This window comes from Lynx rufus, unplaced genomic scaffold (assembly GCF_022079265.1).
Source record: "Lynx rufus isolate CCGP_SWC_20201006 ecotype Redwood Valley unplaced genomic scaffold, mLynRuf1.p SCAF_9, whole genome shotgun sequence".
Classification (NCBI taxonomy): Eukaryota; Metazoa; Chordata; class Mammalia; order Carnivora; family Felidae; genus Lynx; species Lynx rufus.
Window position 1 is genome coordinate 38,175,313 of NW_025814897.1, and position 19,860 is coordinate 38,195,172.

Genomic DNA, 19,860 nt, shown 5'->3' on the forward strand with positions numbered 1-19,860 from the left:
TTCACCAAACAAGCAGAATACTTGAGAAATTGTTCTCAAGTGCACATGAACATTTTCCAGGACAGATCGTATGACAGGACACAAATCTTAGCAAATTTAGATTGAAATCATACAGATTATCTTTTCTGACCACACAATGGTATGAAACTGGAAATCAACAAGGAAGAAATGAGAAGATCTATAAATATGTGGAAATTAAATAGCATGCTTCTGAACAACAAATAGGTCAAAGAAGAAATGGGAAAGGAGGAGAGTTTATAGTAATAAACACAGATGTTAAGAAATTAGATCTCAAATAATCAAACTTTATACCTCAAGAAATTCGACAAAGAACAAAGCAGAAGGAAGGAAATAATAGGGGTGCCTGGGTGGCTCAGTCGGTTAAGCATCCGACTCTTCATTTTTGGCTCAGGTCTTGATCTCATGATTCATGGGTTCAGACCCCACGTCCAGCTATGCATTGGCAGTGCAGAGCCCGTTTGGAAACCTCTCTCTCTCTCCCTCTCCCCTGCTTGGTCTGTCTGTCTGTTTGCCTGTCTGTCTCTGTCTGTCTCTCTCTCAATAAATAAATAAATAAATAAATAAATAAATAAATAAATAAGATCTAAAAAAATGCAAAAGATGCAAGGATGGTTTAACATATACAAATCAATACATGTAATACTTACAATAAAATGAAAGATAAAAAAACACAATCATTTCAATAGACACACAAAAAACATGACAAAATACAACAGCCATTCATAATAAAAAACCATACACGACAAATCCAGAGCTAACGTTATACTCACTGGAGAAAAACTGAAAGTTTTTCTCCTAAGATTGGAATAAGACAAGGATGTCCACTCTTACTTCTTTTCAAAACACTATTACTAGCTACACAAAGGAATAAAAGGTATCCAGATAGGAAAAGAAGTAAAATCGTCTCAATCTGCTGGTGAAATGCTTTTATATGTAGAAAACTCTGAGTCAAACAAAAAACTGTTGGAACTAATCAACAATTTCAGGAGAGTTGCAGGACACAAAATCAGTTGCATTCCTTTACACTTATGAAACATTCGAAAAATAAACTCTCACCATTCACAATAGCATAAGAAACTATAAAATACTAAGGAATAAATTTAAACAAGGAAGTGAAAGATCTGTACGATGAAAACTGTATGACTTTGCTGAAAGAAATCAAAGACAAATGGAAAGACACCCTGTGTTCATGGACTGGAAGAATGTTGTTACAATGTTCATGCTACCAAAAGCCATCTACAGATTCAACACAATACCCATCAAAATATGAAAGGCATTCCTCACAGAAATAGAACAATCCAAAAATTTTTGTGGAATCACTAACAACCCCAAATGCCCAGAGTAATCCCAAGAAAAAGACCAGTGCCAGAGGCATCCTTGAACAATCGAGCAGTTAGGGGTACAGACGCCCTCATACAGTTTAAAATCCTAGTATAACTTCTGACTCCCCCAGCACTTAACTACTAATAGCCTACTGTTGACTAGAAGGCTTACCAATAACAAAGAGCTGAAAAACAAATATTTTGTATATGTATTATACAGCGTGTATTCTTAAAGTAAGCCGGAGAGAAAAAAATGTTAAGAACATCATAAAGGAAATACATTTACAATATTGTACAAATTTCATGTGTAAGCGGACCCACACATGGGACCCACACAAATTTCATGTGTAAGCGGACCCACACATGAATTCAAATTCATGTTGTTCAAGGGTCAATTGTATACTGCAAAGCCAGAGTAATAAAACAGTATGGTACTGGCACAAAAATAGACACAGACCAATAAATAGAATAGAATAGAGGCCAGAATTAAACCCCGGCATATATAATCAACTAATACTTGACAAGGGAGCCAAGAACACCTAATGAGGAAAGGACAGTCTCTCTAACAAGTGGTGCTGGGAAAACTGGAGAAATACATGCAGAGGACAATGAAATTGGACCCCTATCTCATACCACTCACAAAATTAACTCACAATATACCAAACACTTAAACGTAAGACCAGATACCACAGAATTCCTAGGAGACACAGGAGGAAGCTCCTCCATGCTGGTCTCAATGATTTTTGACACGATGCCAAAAGCACAAACAAAAGGAAAAATTAACAAATGGGACTTCATCAAACTCAGAAGCTTACACACAAGCAATAAAAAGAAACTACAGAATGGGAGAAATATTTGCACACCATTTATCAGATGAAGGGTTAATATCCAAAATATATAAAGAATTCATACGACATTCAAACAATCTGATTAAAAGTTAGGCAGGATAAACGAAATAGACATTTTTTTCCAAAGAGGATATCAAAATGGCAAATTGGCACATGAAGATGCTCAACATTACTAATCAGGGAAATGCAGGGCAAAACCCTAAGTTCTCATCTCACACCTCTTAGAAGGGCTAATATCAAGAAGAGACAACAGGTGCTGGCAAGGATGTGGTGAAAAGGGAATCCTTATACACTGTGGGTGGGCATGCAAATTGGTCCAACCACTATAAAAAACAATATGGAATATCATCAGAAAATTAAAAGTAGATGTACTGGGGCGCCTGGGTGGCGCAGTCGGTTAAGCGTCCGACTTCAGCCAGGTCACGATCTCGCGGTCCGTGAGTTCGAGCCCCGCGTCAGACTCTGGGCTGATGGCTCAGAGCCTGGAGCCTGTTTCCGATTCTGTGTCTCCCTCTCTCTCTGCCCCTTGCCCGTTCATGCTCTGTCTCTCTCTGTCCCAAAAATAAATAAATGTTGAAAAAAAAAAATTAAAAAAAAAAAGTAGATGTACTTATGCAATTCCACTCCTGGGTATATATCCAAAGGAAATGAAAACAGACTTTCAAAGAGATGTATGTGTTCCCATGTTTACAACAGTATTATTAACAATAACCAAGATTCAGAAACAACCTAAATGCCCATCAGAGGATGAATGGATAAAAAAAGATGTGCTATAGGTACACAATGGAGTATTATTCAGCCATTAGAAAGGAGGACATCCTGCCATTTGCAACAAAGTGGATGGAACTTGAGCACATTACACTGAGAGAAGTCAAAGATGAATACTCTATGATATCACTTATATGTGGAAGAGTCAAACTTGTAAAAAAGAGTAAAATAGCAATCACCAGGAGAGGAGGTAGTTACCAGGGATGGGATAAGAGGATAAGACTGATGCTATTTAAGGATATAAAGCTGCAACAAGTAGTATTAAAAAGCCAGAGAGATCTAATGCACAGTATAAGGAATATAGACAACAATGTTGAACTGTAAGTATGTAATGTGAAATACCACAACAATGGCAGTCATATCACAATATGTAAATGTATCCAAGTCACACATTGTAGATCTTAAATTTACAGTTTTATGTCAAATTTACTCAAACACACACACACACACACACACACACACACACACACACCCTTACACATTAAAAAGATTTCTGAGGCACCTGGCTGAGTAAGTCAGCAGAGCCTATGACTCTTGATTTCAGAGTTGTGAGTTTGAGCCCACTGGGTGTAGAAATTATTTAAATCATAAAAAAAAAAAGTTTCTAACAAAGCTTGGAAAAAAGCACAATTCATGGGGGGGGGGGTGTGGAAGCAGGGGAGGAGAGTGTTAGCATTTTTTATATATTTATCCACACCAACAGAACTTCGAGTTGACAGACTACTTACTGGATGTGCAAGTGCCCTTGGTTCCTTTATCATTGGGGCTAATGTGGTTATGTCTAAGCTCTTCAGCCTCCTGTAACTTGTTGGCTTCCCCTTCTACTCTCACCTGCACACCTCAACTTTTATGTACAAGTACCACTCAGCTGTCACAACTCTCCCGTGTCAACTGCAGATTCCGGCCTCTACACTTTTCTTTTCTCCTGTTGACTTGGAACTGTTCTTCCTTCTGGCTAATTCCAGTTCTCCAGAGTTGAGCGATCACTGCTCCCTCCAGGATGTTACCCCCTGTTCATCACTCCTCTCTGCCATGCCTGCCCGCTTCCTCTGTGTCCCCAACAGCGCCGTGTCCATGTTATCACCACTGCGTTAACCACATGGTGTTGATGTAATTCAGATGTCTACCACCTACCTGTAAGCATACCTTTCTTACTTAGCCTGGTATCCAGATTGGCATCTTACACATAGAGGACACTTGTATTTGAAATGCATTTCAACAGTGCTCTTACAACAAAAGTAGATGTGTGACCATGTACTCCTCTGCTATAAACTCTCAGATAAGGAAACTGAAGCGGCATTGGCATTTTCTTATTTTCACTTCTCACCTGAGCGTATTAAAGGCTGGAGTGGGTATTTTAGTTTGACTCTTACCCAAGGGATGGGGTGGGTTTTAACACCATTAAGCTTCTAATTAGGACATAGAGCCACTACAATGCAAAATGAGTCTCCTACAATTTAATGACCTGAAATTCAAACACAGAGATAACAAAAGTTTAATAGTTTGAAATGGTGGTTGAGACACAACAAATGTTTTCCATATCACCAGAGCAGTGATTGCCTTGGGTCTGTGGACTCACTGCTGTGAGTTCAATGAAGATACAAAACCACACACTCAAGCAAAGGTTTACAATTTCAGAACACTCACAAATAGCTCCAAATTGAAGGACCCTAAATCAAGAACTCTGTGAAAAATTAATTCAATTAAGAGGCCTAATAAGCTTAGTGCCCAGAGAGGCACTGCATTTCATGCTGGTTACCCAGATAAAAGCCCAGAACTCCATTTCGATCCCAGGGGAGGCATAAAAACGAAATCTCTTTAACACCTGGTTAATGTGTTCATTAGGACTCTTTAGGCCTTGAGACAGTTCAATCTTGTCGGGTTTAGTTTCTATGTGAGCATGAGATAGGCAAATAAATTATATAATAGCATATATTCTTATTGTTTCTCTTAATATGTTAATGTCCTATTTAGAAATGCATTTTGGAGAGATTACAACAAATATAGCCTTCGCTAACAGGCTGTTAAGGAAAATTTCAATGTTTCCTTAATAAAGCTGCTTTATTGACTTCAGTGGCAAATTTATAAAAAGCTAACATGTCTTGATCTATTCAAAATTATGATTTACATTATTAACACAATGACAATGGCACATGTACAGTTAATACTGCACTCATACTATACACCGATAACAGGTCCCAGGAGCTCTTCTGAGTTTTTAAGATTAAAAACCACAATGCTTTGAACTGAATACCATGATTACAAACAGGTATTATTTAAAAACAACATATGCATATGCTATACAACACTTCCTCTTCTCTTCACTCAGAAACCTCATTTACTTCATTAATAATTCGTTTATACTTTAAAAAATGCTTTATAATTTTTGCACTTAACTGACAATGAATGCTTGGGTCTTTCAAAAATTTTTAATGATGGATTATATCAATAGAAGTGTATTTAATATTGATCAGTGTTCAAAATGTCAAAAAGTGAAACAAACCAATCCTCTTAAATTCGTATAAATACTTACACATAGAAAACCTGTATCCATAGTCAAAACAAAGTATATTTAATGGATGTACTGGAAAGGAGAAATGGGCGATTCATGCCAGGGGAAGATTAAAAATGAGACTTTTTAAGCAAACATTGCCTATGGGACAGCCTCTATTTTGATAATTTAAACCTAATTTTACTTAGATATCTAAGGAATTATTTTAAAAATCACACCCACAAGTAAAAAATTGGTAATCTGTTTACAAAGTGCAGTCTTTCAGTACAGCAAATTCATCTCAAACAAAGATGCAGAGTGTGTGGCTTCCTAGCCTTTAAAACTCCCCTGGTTTCCATTTAGGTGGTTTAACATTTAGTCATGATGCGTAACACAGGACGCCTGTGTAATGAAGCTTGGGCCCCTTAACACCTGCTATTCATTAATTCCAACATAAGAGTATGAGACCTGGAGGGTAAATTGCCAAAATCTGATTTCTGAGGTACAGATTATCTGAATAGAACTTATGACCTGGTACCAGTCAGTAATCCCAACACAAACTATTGCTTTGTAATGAACTCTGTATGGTTTGCATGTCCTTCAACAACTGAAGATTTTTCCTGCTTTTTTCGCCAGGTCTCGGTTTGGCAACGTCCTTCTTATTTGTGGTCCCCGTGATTCCAGAAGAACGACTGCTGCTGTTTCCTTCTTCATCAGGAGTCTTTCTGGGGGTCCTCAAGTCCCTCTTCTGCTTCTCTATCTTGTGTTTCTCCAGCTACAGCAAGTAACCAAGGCAGGGAAAAAGGAGGATTCAATGAAAATGTCCTCTTCTGGCAACTGGTATTTTTAATTCTCATACAAGCTAAAATGCCAATAATACATTCTGAGTGTATTTCTTTTTTTATAAAGTCTTCAAAAATCTCTGGTACTAGTGGTTTGACGCTAAGTGCTTAAAAACAGAAAGCAACATACAAACGAGTGAATCGAAGTAAACACATCAATACTGATGCTGTTTCAGAAGGTAAGGCAGCGTGTGGCCAAAGTGCAGAACAGAGCGAGTAAGAAACAAGAGGGTCTGGGAAAGGTCTTACAGAAAACAAAAGAAAGGTGTTCTAGAAACTAGTCTGAGGAGGTAACGAAACATGTTCCAGATGGATGAAGAGATGTAATGGTAAAGTATTAATACTAACAAAAGGTTTTTGTTATTTCACTACTTTAGAATAACTTAAAATAGCTTATATTTACTTATTTTTACAGAGCTTTACTTTTACTTTAAGCTGCTGCTAGGTTGGTATTCCGTTAGAGAGAATAAGGTTGAGCCTGATGTATAAGAAACAAATTAGACGATTACTCCTGCAGCGATCATTTGCTCCTATTTATTCTTTTTTTTAATGTGAACTTTACAAAAAATGCTTAAAAGCCCCGGTTTTGGAGTTCAGAGGAACCACGTTTGCATTCCAGCTCTGCCATTCACCAGTGAGCTGGTATGTCCTCACACAGAAGTTACTTAATTTCACTTGAGGATACGCCTACCTCCCAGGACACTCAACCCAGCTTCCTTATCTGTAAAATAGTACGCCCAGTTCACAAGTCTTCTACGAAAATTAAGTAAGATGAAATATTCACAAGCACTTAACACTGTGCCTATTATAGAGCAATCCATTAGTAAACGTCAGCCATACCTGTTCTGTTCCCAGCCTTCTCCATTTCCATCAGGGGTACCACCATCCTCTCCCTCCAAATGACACTCAGCAGCAAGTTGCCCTGATCATTCTACTTCCAAGACCTACCTCAGATCTGTCCGCTTTTCCCCACCTACACTCATTCACAACCTCTGATCGAGAAGAGCTTCAGGCGGCCAAGCTGTTCTCGGCCCCTCTGCCCTGTGTCCAGCCCACTCCCAGTGGTCCCAATAATCTCTGACATGAATCATTATGTATCTCTCCAGATGAAAATTTGGGAGTATGCCTCCCACTGCACTTAGTAGATATTAAATAAATGGCTGCTCTACTAATTAGCAACATAAAGATCTTTTTTCACATATTTATATCTACTTACTCCTTTCGAAATCAAGAATTTCCAGGTGTTTTTTAAAAGACTTCGGAAAATGTGGAACCATTGAAATTCAGCACAGGAGTTAAAGGTTGTTCTTATAAAGGTAAAAATATTAAATATATTCAATATTCAAAAGAAGTGTCTTAGATGATAAAATCTACTCTCACAGATTACAAGATGGTGTCTTCCTTCTTAGCCCACTTAACTCCGATTCCTAAAGAAATACTTCCTGTAGCTCCCTATCTGTGATACACTTGAATGTCATCAATCAATGCATTTGGGGAAAAGCGTTTTTTGGTTCTGCCTTGTTCTTGTTTTATAATCATTAGAAACAAGGAAAGGGAAATGAAGTTACCTGGGCTTGGTATTTTCGAACTTTAGTTATTTGGTTAGCTTTGGCCTCCATCCTTCCCACTAACGCCTCCAGCTCACACTCTAAGTTGTCTTTCAGTTCCACAGTTGGGGATTCTTGGATAAGTTTCGCAAGCTGCTGGTGATCACTACATAAAAAACAAAAGTAGGGCTTGATAAAGCTTCCTGTTTCATGGTTAGGGCCACCATGTCCCACTCACCATGGGACCACTGCTCTGTGCATTAAAAATGACTCCATTTTTTAAACAGAGCAACAAGATGGTTTAAAGGTTCAAGAAAGGCACTGGAGGTAAATGTAAAAGCAGTTCTTAATTTCAAAGGCTTAATTATTTTTATTCCACCTCCTACAATATTACACACGTAGAAAGGAAAGCCCAGAAAGAAAGGAAGGATCTTGTTCCTCAAATACATCCTAACCTATTCAAGTTTAACTAAACTCAATGTATATCAAGCTCCCAAACAAGGAAATAAAACTGAAGTGTGAACCTTGGTCTTCAAAACATTTAACACTATTCAAAACGGGAGAGATTTCCCCCAGAACAGTTGCATTTGTTAAGGTCCTAGTAAATTGCTCAGTGGTTGCTTCAAGAACTGTGCTCTGATACTTGCTGAATAGAATAAATTAACAATACGATTAATGAAGTCACCAAGAACTTAAAACAAAGTTTTACAACTAAATATAATTTAAAAAACAAAAACTAAAACTCACAAGCTCATTTGCCCAAATTCATCTTGTAAAGTCTGTAAGACTTCTGACAACTCTTCATTAATGCTGCTGGAGGAGGGAGGCGTTACTGACACCTTCTTACTTTTACCATTTCGTGAAGAAACTTGCTTTGCCAAAGGAACACTGTTGACCACTCGATCATTGCACAAGGCTTTAGTATGTTGCTTCATCAGATGCAAGACATGCTGAACATTGGCTACCACAGCATGGCTAGGACTGGTGGACTGAAGAAAAATGAGAATTAACTGAAGCCACATCGTCTAAATCTGTTTTCTTGTTTACTCCCTGAATAAAAAGATCTCTACCCATAAAAAGGCTATGATATAAACTTCCTAGAGTAAATCCAATTACCAAGTCCCATGGACTTAACTTCTGAAATACCTCCAATCCACCTCTTACTCTCCACCCTACTGTCATTCCTCGGTTTATGCAACCATCTCCACTAGCTATAGGAAGAAGATCGCAATTGGCATGGCTCTCCTCAGTTTCTAATTCAATAAGGCTATCAGCTATCTTCCTAAAATAATATGCTAATAGTAGTATCAGTTTGTTCTCCTATTTGAAATCCTTTGATGTTAAGCCCACTAACGCTAATGTCCAAACTCCTTAGCATAGACAAAGGGTCTACTATCATTGAGCTAAAACTTATACTCCCTGGCCTTTTGTCCTATCATCCCCTAATTTCTCTGTATTATTTCCATAAACTGTATTTGCACATGCCATTTCTTCTGTGTGGCACCATTTTACCATTCTTTAAAACACAGTTCAAATATGTAACTTTTAAAGACTTCCCTAAAACCTCCAGGTAATGAATTGGTCCAATTAAGTAGTCCATTCTCAGATCACCCAGAGCATTTCTCTCAGTGAATTTATCACAATACACTATAATCATGTTTCCATGTCTATTTCACCTGTTAAATAGCATATGTGCTTCCAGGTGGTAAGGACTGTCACTGCATTCATTTCTCTATCCTCAAATAGTAGGGGGATCTAAGTTTACATAAACGTAATAGGAAAACATAACATAAACAACAATAGGGAAAAGCTGGTAGCCCTCTCAAAATTTCTGGTTTCGTTTTTAATATGAAACAATAATCTCAATATGCTATTTTAATTTACAAAAAGATGGCTGGACTAACTTGGCTCCATAAGCATCATCTAGACAGCTTGTTTACAATGCAGATCCCCAGGCAGCACTCCAAATTCAATCAGTGTGGGTCAGGGCTTGGAAATGTGTATTTTTAATTTTGCCAGGTGATTCTGACCAGTCAGGTTTGGAAGCCACTGTGCTAAGCTAACAGATACTCTTTATCCTAGTCTCTACTGCCAGGTAGCAAATTGAATCCAGCATTATATACAAAGAAGTATGTATACCCTATCCAAGTGAGTTTATTCCAGGAATAACTGAATTGAACTAGTCAATTATTTAATTCAATTATTAAAAAGAAAAAAAAGCAGTGTAGTCTAGCATATCAACAGTAAAAAAGAAAAATCACATAACCATACCATCTAATAAAGAAAAGCATATAAAATAATCCAACACCCAATCAGGTACTCAAAAAAGCAGAAACAGAGGGAAATTTCCACCAGTTGGTGAAGAGCATTGACAAAGAACCTACAGCTAACATTGCATTTACTGGTGAGACTGAATGTTCTCTGCCACTAAGATCAGGAAAAAGACAAGAATGTCCACTCTCTTCACTTTTGCTTAAAGTAATACTGGAAATCCTAGCCAGTGCAGTAAGGCAAAAAAGGAAATAAAAGGCATGCAAATTAAAAAAATAAAACTGTCCCTATTTACAGGATGACATGCCTCTCTACATAGAAAATTCTAACCAATCTAAAAAAATAATCCCTAGGACTAATAAGGAATTCAATGAAATCACAAAATGTAAGATCAACATACAAAAACTTACTATACTAGCAATGATCACATAGAAACTAAATTAAAACTAAATACAACTTACATTTGCTAAAAAAAAAAATATGTGAGTATATAATAAAGCAGATATGGGACCAATATGCCAAAAACCACAAAACACTGATGAAAGAAATCAAAGATCTAAATAAAAAAAGCTACACTGTACTCATGGTCTGGAAGACTTGACATGACAAGAATGTCAATTCTCCTAAACTGATCTGTAAATAAAATACAATTCCAATAAAAATTCTAGCAAGACTTTTTTTTTTTTTGTAGATAGAGAAAAGTTTATTCTAAAATTCATATAAAGAGAAAAGGAACTAGAGGAGTTAAAACAATTTTGGGAAAGAAGAATGGACAAAGAATCACTCTTCCTGATGTTAAGACTTACTATACATAAAGCCACAGTAATCGACGTAATCGAGGCAAAATGGTACTGGCAAAGAAGTAAACATACACATCAATGGAACAGAATAAAAAAATAAACCTTGACCTAACAAGCCTCATACTGTATACAAAAATCATTTCAAGTGGATCATAAATTTAGACATAAAACATAAAACCGTAAAATATATATGAGACATAAGTGAAAATGTATAGGATGTTGGTCCTGGCAAAGAGTTCTTAGACCTGACAGAAGTATGATCCAGAGAAAGCAAAAATCAATTAACTGGACTTCAGCAAAACAAAAAGCAGCTCTGTGAAACAGTTTAAGAGGAAGAAAGAAAAGCTATAGACTGGGAGAATATATCTGCAAACTACATATCTGATATGTGACTTGTATCAAAACGCAGAACTCTCAAAACCTAATAGCAAACAAACAAAAACAATTAAAACAGGCAAGAAATACAAATGGATATTTCAGTAAAGGATACACAGATGGTAAATAAGCACATGAGAAAGAAGATGATCACCATCATTAGACATTAGGGTAATATAAAATAAAAGCACTATGAGATATCAAACATACGTAGCAGAAAGGCTAAACTAAAAAGTAACAATATTAAATGCTGGTTAAGGATGTGGAAAAACTCCATCTCTGGGACACTGCTACTGGAAATGAAAAATGGTACAGTCACTCGAAAATAGTTGGGTAGTTTAAAAACAAGAAATACACTACACATACAATCCAGCAATCAAATTCCTGGACATTTATCCCACAGAAGTGAAAACTTATGTCCACACAAAAACCTACACACAATGCTCACACTGGTTTTATTTGTAAACTCCCAAAACTGGAAACAACCCAAATGTCCTTCAATAAGTGAATCCTTAAACTGTCATACTTTCACACCATGGAATATTTAACTGAGAGAAAGAAAAGAACCATGGATACACACAACCGTTTGATGAATCTCAAGGGAGTTATACTGAATAAAAAGGTCAATCTCAAAAGGTCACATTTTGTATGACTCCCATTTGTGAAATGGCAAAACTGTAGATATGGAGTGGTGGTGGTTACCGAACCTACATGTGATAAAACTACACTGACCTAACCTGTACATGGGTGTGCATGCACACACACATATATACACAAGTACAACTAGAGAAATCTCAATAAGGTCTGTGGATTTAGTCTCCTGGTTCTGATACTATACTATAGCTACACAATATATTACCATTGTAGTAAACCAGGTGAAAGGTACATGGACCTTTATTATTTTTGCAACTTCCTATAAATCTAGAATCATTTCAAAATAAAAGTTAATCTACGTTTTTATCAAGATAATTTAAATTCAACTACAATTAAATGGTTTAGCTATACATTCTCCCTTGTAGCTATGCAGTCATCAATACAGCCTTGAATATCAAGAACCAAATTCATTTGTCTCAATAACAACTTAAATGCTGATCTACATGGTATTCATTTAAAGTGTGATAATATGAGTATGTGCAATCACTATTTCACCTGTAATTTGATATATACAAGTTATATATTCACTATACTAATGCCTATATATGCTTCAAAATAAACAGTATATAATTTTAAAAATTCTTTTTCCTGTTACTTTTCTGATTGTACCCATAAACGGAATTTTATGTCTGTTCAATCTAGTTTAAAAATCAGGACGTGTATTTTGTGTCTTTAATTTCATTTTTCTAGTAATTCATTTTTATTGCATTTTACATATATATTGGTTTATGACAATGTATAATTAAAAATAAAAACTGGACCTTCACAATAGTTTGAGGAACACTCAGCTAGGTGACAGCACATTCTTAGCTGTTTGAATAATATTTCACAGAGTACCAACAACTTCAGAAAGAGAGCTGAGGTTGAAAAGACTGATCCTTGAATCTGTCCCTTTCAACCTTTATATTAAATGACTTCAATGAGAATTACTGAAGATAGGCAATTATATTTGGGAATAATACAAATAATGAATTAGATTCTAATATAATATAGGATAGGGTGAGACTCTACTTATAGAGTCTCATTTACTTACAAATTCTGTATAAAATAATTAAATCCACAAGTATAAGACCTACAGCAGCTGATCCAAAGCTTCAGGAAAATACCTGTTACTTCAGTTGACTCTAAAGGGCACCTGGGTAGCTCAATGGGTTAAGCGTCTGACTCCTGATTTTGGCTCAGGTCACGATGTGGAATCAAGCCCTGTATCGGGCTCTGCCCTGACAGCATGGGGCCTGCTTGGGATTCTCCCTCTCCTTCCCTCCCTCTGTCCCTTCCTCTCCCTCCTTCCCTCCCTCTCTCTCTCTCAAAATAAATAAACATTAAAAATTAACGAGTGCCAGACGCCTAGGTGGCTCAGTCAGTTAAGTGGCCAACTTCGGCTCAGGTCATGATCTCATAGTTCACAAGTTTGAGCCCCGCATTGAGCTCTGTGCTGACAGCTCAGAGCCTGGAGCCTGTCTCAGATTCTGTGTCTCCCTCTCTCTCTGCCCCACCTCTGCTTGCGCGCGCGCGCTCTCTCTCTCTCTCTCAAAAAAAAATAAACATTAAAAAAAATTTTTTTTAATTAATGAGAGGGAGGATGAAGCTTCCCACAGAACATTAATATGATGCTAGGCTGAGTTGACAGACTCCCAGAATGTGACAAAGACTATTCTGTGCTAGTCACACTGCATTTAGAGGGCTACATTCAATTTAGAAAGAGAGTGATGAGGTGGTAAAAAAAAAAACCTCCTAGCTGAAGAAAAAGGAAGTGTTTGTTTATAACCCAAAAAAGAATAAGGAGATGAGAATAAAGTTATTTTCAAAAGTTTAAATATTTCCCTACAGTCAAGGGCTCATGTGGATCCCTGAGAGCAGAAAAAGAGCAATGAATAGAATTTACACAGTGAAAGATATCAACTCACTTAAGAACTTACAAATAAAGTGGTCTAGAAATACATCTGAACAGAGTACACAACCACTGTTTTGGATATTTACATAATGAAAACACTAGGCAGAGAACTTTATTAAGTGGGTCCCAAATCTAACTGAACAATAGACTGAAATCAGGGAACAGTAAAAACAAACACACACACACACAACTTTCTAGGCCCCCATCAGAAAATTCTGACTTAGTAGGACTGTGGTGGGGCTTCATAATCGGCTTTTTCAAATGCAGTACTCAGTGATGCTAATGTAGCTGGTCAGCCCTTGAGAACCTCTACTTCCAACCCAACAGATTTTACGGTGAAGCAAAAGCAGGTTGGTAGGATTAACAGACAAAGGAAGAAACATACGTCAAAAGATATTCTGCAATCCAAGAAGAGATTAAATTGAAGGTAAAGAACAGCATAGAGACAAGGGCATTATTTAAATATAGATACATATATAGATATATACACATATATGTGTGTGTATATATACATATACACATATATACATATACATATATATATATATATTTTTTTTAAGTGATTTGTGCCTCACACATCCACAAAGGGCAAATGGAAAAGTTAGAAATTAGTTCACTCCCCAAGCTTTCACCAAGGATTTATTGTGGGGTTAAAAGAAATAAATAAATAAGATTAAAATCTATTCCCTAAGCCTCTCAAACTCACTACTTAGTTGGGTATTCAAGGCATCTATGCAAGAAATAACCAGCAACATAGAGCTAATGAAAAAGTGCTATAAACTAACACAGTGCTAAGCACTTATTAGAAATCACTTAGTACTTCCTGATATTTGACAAAATTATCATCTCTACATTTAAACACTAAAGGAACATAAGATTCAGGTCTATTTATGACTGCTTCTTGGAGAATGATGCATGTGAGGACAAATAGGATGTGATTTCTATTTATTTAAATATCTACTATATTTAAATATAAATGAGCAGGACTGATACTAAAATTCCAATGCTACAAGTAATACCATTTGCCATTTCATTTACTCTTATCTACAACCATACCTTCTCTAAACCAGAGTCTGTGATATTGTTCATATCTTTATTTCCACAAATACTTTATCTGCTTTAAAGTCCTCCTAGCCTTTTCCCTGCTCCCCCAATCCCATAAAACCTTCTTCCATCTCTTTCTTATATCACTATGATCCATACGAGTAAAAGGGCAGAAAAATGTTTTCACCATTTACAGGCATACAGGCAGATGAGTGGATTTAATTCAAAGAGCTAAATTGTAAAGGAAAAAAAAATCCAGAGTTGGAGCAACTCACCTTTCCAGCTACAAAAGGCATATCCCCCAAGCATAATCTATAATGTGGTTGTGCAGTAAAATAGTTCCTAGAACCTTTCTGAATGGAAAGGAAAAACAAAACAAAACAAACAAAAAACAACAAGTTTACTCACATGATGATAAGTTTACTTACAAGTTTACTCACATGACTAATCTAAAATTTCAGTGTTCTGTTGGGCTACTACTTGCTTTATTGATATTGGTATATTCTTGAGCTCCTAGTAGTACCTGACAACATGCCTCTTAGCCTCGGAAAGGCTAGGAAGGAAAAAAATCGTACCTGCCAAAACAGCAAGTACAGTCTAAGAACCAGTATATATATATATATATATATATATATATATATATATATATGTACGTATATTCACATATACATAAAAACACTGAGCAATACTGAATAATACAGATCTGGGCAATGTTTTGCAGTTCTAAAATGCTTTCATATATACCATCTCACTACCAGGGTAAAATTTAAAAGTAGATACTACTTATCCCCATCTTCCCAATGAAGAAACGGAGAGTGAAGATTTATTCCAAGACTGGGTACCACACAGTTGTAGGAGTATTTTCACACAAATTACACTCAGTAATAATCAGCACTTTGACTTACTGGTCCTGTTTTCATACCTTTTCTGGTGGTTTTGACTTCTTTTTTTTAACTCTTCTTGTACTGGGAACACATGGAGCTGCCTTATTTTCAAAGATAATTCTATTTGTTTCTAGACCAGTCTGCAACTAAGAAAAACAGGACAGCCTAAAGTTAATGCTACAGAAATAAAAGCTATTAGATTTGCCATGTAAAGATCTGTAGAAACCTATAATAGAGAAACAGAAAAACATTATCATAGCTGCGTAACTATGTCTTGAATCAATCTGTGAACATTTTCCAAATATATATATATTTATTTATTTATTTATTTATTTATTTATTTATTTTTTAACGTTTATTTATTTTTGAGACAGAGCATGAACAGGGGAGGGGCAGAGAGAGAGAGGGAGACACAGAATCCGAAACAGGCTGCAGGCTCCGAACGGTCAGCACAGAGCCCGACGCGGGGCTCGAACCCATGGGCCATGAGATCATGACCTGAGCCGAAGTTGGACGCCCAACTGACACAGGCACCCCAAATATTTTAAATCAATACAAGTCCCTCATTTTATCCTGAAGTACTGTGCTACAACTTGTCCTTTTTTTTTCCCCCCAGTTTGGAACCGTTTAGCTCCATTATTTGTAGTTGCTCCATAAATTATACCTAATGAGCTAAATACAATATATCTGAATCCAAACCAATGCTTCAATATTTTCTTCTTTTTTACACATGGCAACTACATCAGTGCCAGACACAAAGCGGCTGGAGAGCAAAATACATTTCTCCCTCTTTAAAAACTAACACCCTTTATATCATAAGAAAATGAAAACTGGAAAATTTTATGTCCAAAAGAACTGGAAGGTACGTCAGCAAATACTATCACACCTTTTGTCTTTGTCTAGAAAAATGGTTTTCAAACGAGCTTATGTATCAAAATCGTCTGGGGTTTTAGGAGAAACATTCAGATTGTCAGGATCCTCTCTGGACCTCATTGTTTTTAAAAGTATTTTAAAATTCCCCAGGAAATTATGATGGAGTTGGAACACTCAGAACCAATGGATGAGTTAAAAAGAAATACCGAGAATACTAACTCCCACAATGACTGCATTCTTTAGGGACAGAATCTATTCAGAGACAAAGGAATACAGGGATGCCTACCCTCAGGAGCATCTACATTCTCACGCATCTAACAATGCTTTATACACAGTCAACTGAATAGACAGAATTCATTGAACATAAAATTACTACTCTGATAAAATTATTACTGTGTGAGACTTATGAAGCCAATGGGTTGGAATAGTATAAAAGTAACAACTTTTTAAAAATGTTTTAACTTCCAGTTTATTTAATTCTTCCCAGTAATGGTCATATATTTGTGTGGCAGAGTTTTAACATTTTTAAGTGCTTTCATTGTCTTTTCTCTCATTTGATTATGATTGATTATTATATCAACACTAGGAAGATATAAAATGAAGACCACTTCATCAATGGTAAAATCCAAGCTCTGAATGGTTAAATATCTTGCCCAAGACCATACAAGTTAAGGCTGGCTTGACTTGGAACGACGTACGATCCCTGGTCACTGGTATTCTACTAGAATAGCATTCACTCTCAGAACTCAAAAAAGCTTTACTGATATAATAACTGATTTGGTCCCTATATTATGCCTGCTAAATGAAAATGTGAAAATACTGTAAAATAACTTTTTAAATTAATAAAATAATGAACTTGTTTAATTTTATTTCATGTACAATAAAACTCACCACCACAATATATAGAGCACAATTTATGAGTTTGCATGTTACAAGTGTGGAAATGGACATACAGTAAAGTGGCTGACCTTACAGTAGAATGGGCAGAGAAACCAAGTCATTTCAAAACTTGTTGTGATCAAAAATAAAGCCACATGACCACAGAACTCAGCACAGTGAGGAAAAAATACAACACAAGGTAAACATTTGAGAAAGAAAATATATCAGGTTTAATAGAAAGAGACTATGTTAAATCAGAGAGTTCTGGGAGGTTCTGGAAGCAACAGACAAGGTGACAAGGATAACAAGATGTTTACAGCCCTGCAAGCCCACAAATGAACGGAACTCAGGACACTGCTGGCCTCTGACCACAGCCTAAGCTGCAGACCCTCTGCTCCTAACTGTTCTGGAATCACGACCTGCTTCTTGTGTTAATATGAGAAAAGATACATATGAATGTTTTAAGACTCTGGAAGTGGGAGGGAAAATAGGAGGTATTTGAATAAATAAACTCTTAAAAGAGTCTTCAATTACAAACAAGGTATTTTATTGAGCCTGTCAGTAAGACTCACTGGGAACAAAAGTATTGCTGTATCGTTTAGAAATGTGGTTCTGGTTCGTATACATAAAAATTCAATGTTTGTGTGGATTCACACTGCCTCACCTATTCTACCTGGTGGCCAATGCATGGGCTAAAATCAAAGACTAGGAGCAAACAGAGCTCACTTTCCTTATCCAGTAGCTTTTGTGAATTGGTATGGTCACTATTGATTAGGGCAGCCCACTACCTCAATTTCTGTCCTGGTGTTTTGAGGCCACCAAGGGAAAGGAAAATGTGTAAGCAGGAAACTAAATGATGGTTTTCCAACATTTCCAACAGTGACCCAAGTGAGAAGTTTTACATCCTTATGTATTATTACTCTGATGGTTTTTAGTCCATTGATTTTTTTAAAATGCTGATTAAAACCCACAATTTGAACAACTCTAAAAAACTGCTCAACTTTTACTCTTCGCCTACAAAAATATGTTAATAATTTTCTATATCAAGCTATGTCTGAGAATTTATATAGTAGACTCCTCCAAAATATAAATGATGTAAGAAGTCCACAATGAATCTTTTGTTTTGACACAAAGAGGTGTATGAAATCTGGGAAGCCTGCCTGCTGACACTGCAGCTTACCTGGGCTGCCTTAGCTTGCATACGTTTCCGTTCCTGTTCTTCTTCGCGGAGTTTTGCTTCCAACTCTTGCATTTTTTTCTAGTGATATAAATATTAAAAGTGGTTAGTGAAAGACTTAGTGTCTGTTTGTAAAATTTTAATACAGCAACACAGGAATGTGCTATAAAATTTTAGCACAGTAAACACAAGCTTGTTCACTCTAGTAATGACTCTGTGCTTGCCAGTAACCATGACGCTCTCCTCTGTGATTCATTATTAGTCATTTGTGAAGTAGCTGTGAGGTAAACAGAATTGTGGGTAAAATCTATGGCCAAAGAATACAGTTCCGTATGAAGGCATATAGGCTACATGGAAGCTAAATTTGGAATGTTAATCTCAGTGGTATTAAACACCTCCCAAGTGAATCAATTAAAACTAAAGGCAACAACTTAAACCAAGTGATACAGGTCTTATTGATGCTTAAAACATTTAAGCTTCCAACATTTTCAAAAAGAACTTCTTATGTAAATCAAGATTAGAAAATGTGAACACCCTTTCCAAATTTACATTTCTTCCTCTTAAAAATTCCTGTTTCTTTGCTACAAGATCACTTTTCTTCTTATGAATAGCCGGTATTATAAAATGATCAATTTTACAAAAGAACCAGTATCATGCACTGACTTCTGCCAGGGCCTGCATTGTGGTAAGTTTGTTATACTCCTGTTCAAGAAGATCTAACTTTTCGAGCTGGCTCTGCACATGTGTTTGATCATGTTGTCGTTCTCTTTCGAGGGAAACCTGGAAAATAGTAGTAAACACAAACATGAGAATTTGACAAAAAAACAAAACACAACTAATACTGGGCATAACTTAGAATATACTATAAGTAATATCTGGCCTTTCACAGAACTTCTATACTACAGAGAAATTCTAGGAAAACAATGTTAAGATGAAACCACAGGATAAAGAAATCAATAAATACAAGTGGAATCCTGCTCCTACTATATACCATTATAACAGTAGGTTCTATACCCTGAGACTTTCGTTATACTCAGCTGAGAGTTTTTAGATATATGGGCTAATACTTTCAATGAGTCTGGTTCTCTTACACAGTTAATCTCTAAAGGCAATAATTATGTTTTTTGTATCTATAATTTATGCTTCCTCTGAATTCTATACAAAACATCT

General features: G+C 36.3%; 1 protein-coding gene across 1 annotated transcript in view; it reads right to left on the reverse strand.

Annotated features, from left to right (window-relative positions):
* Positions 1-4,401: 4,401 nt before the first annotated feature.
* Positions 4,402-19,860, reverse strand: part of CEP57 (centrosomal protein 57) — a 41,731-nt gene continuing 26,272 nt past the window's right edge. Inside the window, exons 5-11 of the mRNA XM_047071062.1 lie at positions 19,354-19,470; positions 18,694-18,771; positions 15,800-15,907; positions 15,153-15,230; positions 8,587-8,828; positions 7,861-8,005; positions 4,402-6,225 (exon numbers count right to left, since the gene is read on the reverse strand). Coding sequence (XP_046927018.1) covers positions 5,992-6,225; positions 7,861-8,005; positions 8,587-8,828; positions 15,153-15,230; positions 15,800-15,907; positions 18,694-18,771; positions 19,354-19,470 — 1,002 coding nt within the window. The 3' untranslated portion in view covers positions 4,402-5,991. The remainder of the gene's footprint in view (positions 6,226-7,860; positions 8,006-8,586; positions 8,829-15,152; positions 15,231-15,799; positions 15,908-18,693; positions 18,772-19,353; positions 19,471-19,860) is intronic.